General features: G+C 44.5%; 1 protein-coding gene across 1 annotated transcript in view; it reads right to left on the reverse strand.

Annotated features, from left to right (window-relative positions):
- Positions 1–1328: 1328 nt before the first annotated feature.
- LOC138983513 (carboxypeptidase N subunit 2-like) overlaps positions 1329–6076 on the reverse strand; it is an 11799-nt gene continuing 7051 nt past the window's right edge. The window contains exons 2-3 of the mRNA XM_070356764.1: positions 5909–5976; positions 1329–5488 (exon numbers count right to left, since the gene is read on the reverse strand). Coding sequence (XP_070212865.1) covers positions 3563–5476 — 1914 coding nt within the window. The 5' untranslated portion in view covers positions 5477–5488; positions 5909–5976 and the 3' untranslated portion in view covers positions 1329–3562. The remainder of the gene's footprint in view (positions 5489–5908; positions 5977–6076) is intronic.

The following is a 6076-nucleotide window of genomic DNA, read 5'->3' on the forward strand; positions in this document are numbered from 1 at the left end:
TTTGAAAGCCACGTATAATTACGGATATAGAAAAGAGACAGGATGTCTGGTGAACGGGAGACCTCCAAAAAGGACCGCATTAGGTTCTTGCCCAAGGCTGTGTAATCATCTACCTATCTCCCGCAATGGCACGCTGGGGAAAAGAATGCTGAGCTCGGTTACATTTCTTGTGGATACCTTTCTCACATTTGTCACATTTCTCATGAATCATGGCCATTCTGGCTTTCACTCTCAGACAGGACAAATACATGTAGTTTCTTATTTTTCACTAGTCTTCTTGACTTTTAAGGGAAGACAACATTCTTCGTCTGCTAGAATTAGGAAAAAGTATTACTGCCGGGAATGTCAAGGATATACATGGTATACATGAAATAAAAGATAAAATTCAAAAAAGTATATTTCTGAAGCGTTATCAAACAACCATCTCAAGACAGAAAGAAAGAAGGAAAAAAAAGGAAGATTTTGGAAACACATATAAAATTAATATCTATATATATATGAAATCGCTCAAATATGTGATATTTACGGAGTGTTATTTATTGAATAACAACCATTTGAAAAACCATTTGAGAAATAAAAAGGAAATCCAACCTGAAAAGATAATAACAAACAAACAAACAAAGCTATAGCTACAGTTAAAGACCCTGACCGTTTAAAGCATTTCTTTATCAACCGAAAAATCCGACGGTACCCTCTCTCAATAAAAACCTACCATACATAATGAATATATCTCTCTTACCATCTCTCCTCTCCCCTTTCAATAAGCCAGACGGACTAGTGCTAATGTCAACACAGTAGTACTAACGTACTTTTTCACCCTTGTGTACCCACAAGAAGGCATTTTCCTTCCGAAATTCCATTTGTAAACGGAGAGCCGTCGCAGAAGAAGGGAGTATAAAAAGTCCCCGAAGGATTATGCGCGTACAGTCGTTGAAAGTAGAGGACGTTCTCGTTTAACAGATTCTCATCTTCAAGGCCTAGTGGGCCAATTTCACAGGCTTTGGTAAGCTGTCAGCGAAAGTAAACTTCTGGCGTCAGAAAAGGGAAAGTGAATATCCCGTGGGATGAAACTGTTAAGTTCTTTACTTTGAAAGTGGCTTAACTAACATCGTCACGATCAATAGAACTTTATAAGGAAAACGGGAAAAAAAGAAGAAAAAAAACGGAAAAAAAAGAAAAAAAACGCTCATAAAGACACAGACAGACAGACAGACAGACACACACACACACACACACACACACACACACACACACACACACACACACACACAAACACATGCGCGCTCGTATCACTTGTTCACAATCAATCTGAAACAACAGTAACAACATATGGTTTCCAATGATTGTGTTATTGTTTGGAAACAAATTAAAGCAAGCACATCAGCATATTATCTCCATCATTCATAATAAATTACAGTAAAAATCTGTTTAGGGTTCAAAGAAAAGAGTTAATATGACATTGACAACAGGCAAATTTGTTCTGATTGATAACCGAGTTCCAGTCATACTCAGCTCAAAGGCTGAGAGATCAGTTTGGCAATGGAACACATGGCATCAAATAATGTACACATTAAAGACAGATACCTTCCCGCCTAAACCAGTGATGCCAACCTCTCAAGATCCGCGGTCCATGGCAGGCATGTGCACATTATATGAACAGAGTATCTTTCCACTTCAACACGTACCATACCAAACACCAACAGTCTGGCTGCGTTCTGTGCATGATAGGAGTTTTTCTGAATTAATTTCAAAAAAGATTTATAAACCTATGGCATTCTCAAAAATTAATTCAGTAAAACATCCGCACGCTTCACAAGAAGCAGTTGGTTTACGGTATGTGTCTAAATGGAAGGATGCTCTAATCTTACGCAGAAGCCTGGACGGATATATGTGGTGGATGACAAGATGGCTTAAATTCGAGAAGGGAACAATCCACTTAAAAACGTAAAGGAGTGACTACATAGCATTCAAACAAAAGTGCCCTAGTTTGAGGGTTCTGTCAACGATTATCGTCTGACTATGAGTGTGGAAACAAATGCACATCTTAGATTGCTTGAGGATGTTCAAAAAAAGAATGACGACACAGTCAGAAGCATGTGAACATTGTTTAAAGAAACGTTGATGATGTTCAAGTAATAAAACTTTAATCCAGTGCGACAGTTTAACTTGCAAAACGTATAAGTTATCACATGCTCTTTTGCCTTGAATATTATCGAAGGATGATTTGCATGCAAGCCATTGTCACTGTAAGAATCAGATTTCAACTTTTGATTGCAAACTCTGTCTTCAGTCTTGTAACACCTCGTCTCTTTTTAGGTAACCAATGCCGCCTGTTCACTGGGGCAGTAACATGTACTAAAACGATAATAAAATGATGTCATCAACAAAACGTATGGTGGTACATGTACAGGATATGAACATGTCAAGTTCTTAAGCAAACCATCATGCTTATAGTTACACAGACCACAACTATTAATGTCCATGATTAAAGATGCGCTGACAAAAACATGAAAATAAATAGCTGTTAGCACAAGAATAATCTCTCTTCTTCCCCCTCTCTCTCTCTCTCTCTCTCTCTCTCTCTCTCTCTCTCTCTCTCTAACACACACACACACACACACACACACACACACACACGTACACACACATGCCGTCAAATCACTTATTACACGACGGTACAGAATATTAAAAGAAGACAGATCTATCTTCAACCACAGCTGTTGTGGATGTTTTTTTCTTGTGGAATTCAAAGTCATTTGCTGCCAATTTCAACCTTAAACCTTGCCCTTCTTTTCACCAAAAATGCGGATTAAAGTCTCCATGAGAGACTTAAGTTACACACCGTACTGTTAAACCATAACAAGCACCCTCGCCCCCATAACAACCCTTCATGGAGTTAAGCTAAGTCGCAACAGGCTTCTCAAATAGCATCCAAGACAACCTGTTTTCCCATCAACACTCGCAAGTCACTAAAAGGTGATAGCCATCTCATGCCCCAATAAAAAAAGGCCTCTTTTGCTCTTCAGTGTCAGTGACTGTCGCTCAGGTTAACACATCCATTGTGTGTTCAAAAGTACAACTGTCTCAACACTTACAATCACTGAAGCTGGAACTGGAAGTCCACACGCACCCCTTGCCCCTTAAAATAAAATGTGCTAATTAGCAATAGTGTTACAATGTTATGTGTTCAAATGCCAAAGCCAAATTGCAAGTTCCTTTTCCCTTTAATACTGTCAAGTCACTTAAAACAGACGTCCAAACTCATCGCGGGCTCTCACAACAGCCTCCCCCCCCCCCCCCATGTGTTCAAAATGAAAAGAACGCGATCTACTAAGATTCTTCAAGGTTCTTTTTCCCCACAACACTGGCAAGTTTGCGAGTCGTTCGATACACAATTCCAAAGCCAACTCTTGACCCCGTGAAAAGCTCTTCAATCTCACTCATGCAATCTCACCAAATATATGTGTTCAGCAAAGGAAACGATTTAATCAAATTCTTTCAAGCTGATGATTATACATGAGCACAGGTATTGCTTCGAAAATAACGGCTGAACTATGTCCAGCTACCGTCCAGTACCACAGACAGACACAGAATCCCACACGGCAAACTGCCTTGTCCTTGTCAATGAGATCAACAGTGTGCTTAACACATCCAGCCATGCAGCACACACTCCAGTCACAAGCATCATCACAGCAACAACACACCAACTGCACAAAACCGCACTCCCCACACTCGGGTGGGAGCCAGCATTGAAAGCCTGACTCCCCTGGCTGACAGGCGTCACTGTTGTTTTGGGGTGGGCGAGGGTGGAGACCACCCCACACTGACGCACCTCCACGCTCGGCGTCAGAAAGGTTGGGTTGACGCACACAAAGTACTCCCGCCCGTGAGTCAGCCCGGAGACAGTCTCTGAAACCCTGTTGGGCGGGATGCTAGCCTCTATCAGCGGAGTGTCAGAATGTCCGCACAGAGGATCTCTACCTCTCCTGTCAGTGTCAGACACCACACACCACACTTTCAGTTTCCAGTAGAGCTGAGCGCCTCGTCTGTAGGGCCATGTCACTGTTACGGAGCTCACAGTGGAGGACGTGAGAGTCAGGTTCACCAGGATGTTCACTGGATGACTACTCTCATCCTCAAACGTGAACCCCCTCAGCTCCTTGATTGGGTTGTCCAGGACACTCAACCGCTGCAGCGACGGTCCTTCCAGCAGATCCGCTGAAAGCCACTGCAGCTCGTTGTGATCCAGGTCAAGGTTGCCCAGCAAGGTCACCTCCCGGAAGGTACCGTCCAAGATGCTCCACAGGGCGTTGGAGGAGAGGTTGAGGGTCTGCAAGTTGCGCATACCACGGAACATGCCGTGGTCCAGGGTGGCCAGTTTGTTGTCCGAAAGGTCCAGCACATACACCGACTCCCTGAAGCTGTCGAAGGCGCCCGTTTTGATTGTGTGAATGCGGTTATGGCTGAGGTCCAACGAGGAGATTCTACGTGCCCCTTCAAACATCTCCCTGTCGACGATCTCCAACAAGTTGTAGGCCAGGGTCAGGTTGTCCAGCTGGAGACCACTAAAAGCCTGCCGACCGACGTGAGAGATCTGATTGTGGTCCAACGCTAAGGTGCGGAGATTCTTCAGCTGGGAGAACACATCGTGAGGCACTGCCACCAGCGAGTTGTCCGTCAGCATCAAGCGCTGGAGAGTGTTTGCAAAGTTGGGCACGTCAAAACAGTCCAGCGAGGGTAGCATGTTGTCATCCATGTACAGCTCGCTCAGCGAACTCAGGCCTTCGAAAACGTTCTCCGCTAAAGAGGACAGCTTGTTCCTTGAAAGCCGCAGCTTGTGCAGATTGCTCAGATCTTGGAAAGCTCCCAACTCTAAAGTGTGGATGAGATTGTCGGACAGGTCGAGGTACTCCAAGGCAGAGAGACCGTACAGCTGGTGAGGCCTGATCACAGTCAGCTTGTTGTTCTGCAGGTGCAGAGTGTGGAGCTTGGGCAAGGAGAAGGCCCTGTCCTTAATGCTCTCCACCAGGTTGCCGTCGAGCTGCAGCTTCTTCAGGTTGGACATGTTGACGAAGATGTTGACGCCGATCTCCTTGAGGCGGTTGTTGCACAGGGTGAGCTCCTTCAGCTGCTGCAGGTAGTGGAACACGCTCACGCCCAGGAACTTGACCTCGTTGTCGGCGAGGAACAGGTACTCCAAGTTGGGCACTGAATCCAACGTCCCAGACGGAATCTGGCCGACAGCGTTAGAGCTGAGGTCGAGAAGAATGGCCTCGTATGGGACGAAGGTCACGACCTCACGCAAAGTCTCAAAGGTCAAGCCCGCGCTCTGGCAGTACACGTAATAGCGCTGCGAGCACCGACACGGCTTAGGGCATCCTTCCACAGGTGCTGCTAGGGACAGCATGGTCACCATGGCAACCGTTGCTAGGAAAAGCACGCGATGGATCTTGCTGTACCGCTGCCATCTAGTCATCTTCTTGATCACCTGAAAGAAATGAGGGCGATAAGTTACTACTTTTGTACGACATTTCGCTGACCATTTGGGATAAGAAGTTCAATTTTAAATTGGCATCATTTAAATTGGCATGGAAAGCCAACGCATCCAAAACAAAACAAAAATAAAACAAAATACACGACATCAACACAAACAAAACAACAACTGTCTTTAACCCAAACTACCACCATCGCAACACTGACCAACAGAATTAGGATTAAGTTCACGGCTTGGAACACAAGTATGTAAGAACAGATGAAAGATGCAAAGCTTCTTACTAGTGCAGAGGGACCCTATTGCCATTAGTACCAAATTGTGTGTGTGTGTGTGTGTGTGTGTGTGTGTGTGTGTGTGTGTGTGTGTGTGTGTGTGTGTGTGTGTACGTGCGCGCGCACTGCAGTAACCACTTACATGCTCTCAGGATTGTCCACAGTTTCAGGCCGACCCTTTGTGTCATTAAAACGCTTCCTCATTTCCTCCTGCAAAACAAGAATCACCAAATTAGTCAACAGTTTGCAAACACATTTTCATGTGTCAGAAATTAACAGCACTGACACTTGAAGGTAAACTTAAAGACAC

The sequence above is a fragment of the Littorina saxatilis genome, linkage group LG13 (genome assembly GCF_037325665.1).
Source record: "Littorina saxatilis isolate snail1 linkage group LG13, US_GU_Lsax_2.0, whole genome shotgun sequence".
NCBI classification, from domain to species: domain Eukaryota; kingdom Metazoa; phylum Mollusca; class Gastropoda; order Littorinimorpha; family Littorinidae; genus Littorina; species Littorina saxatilis.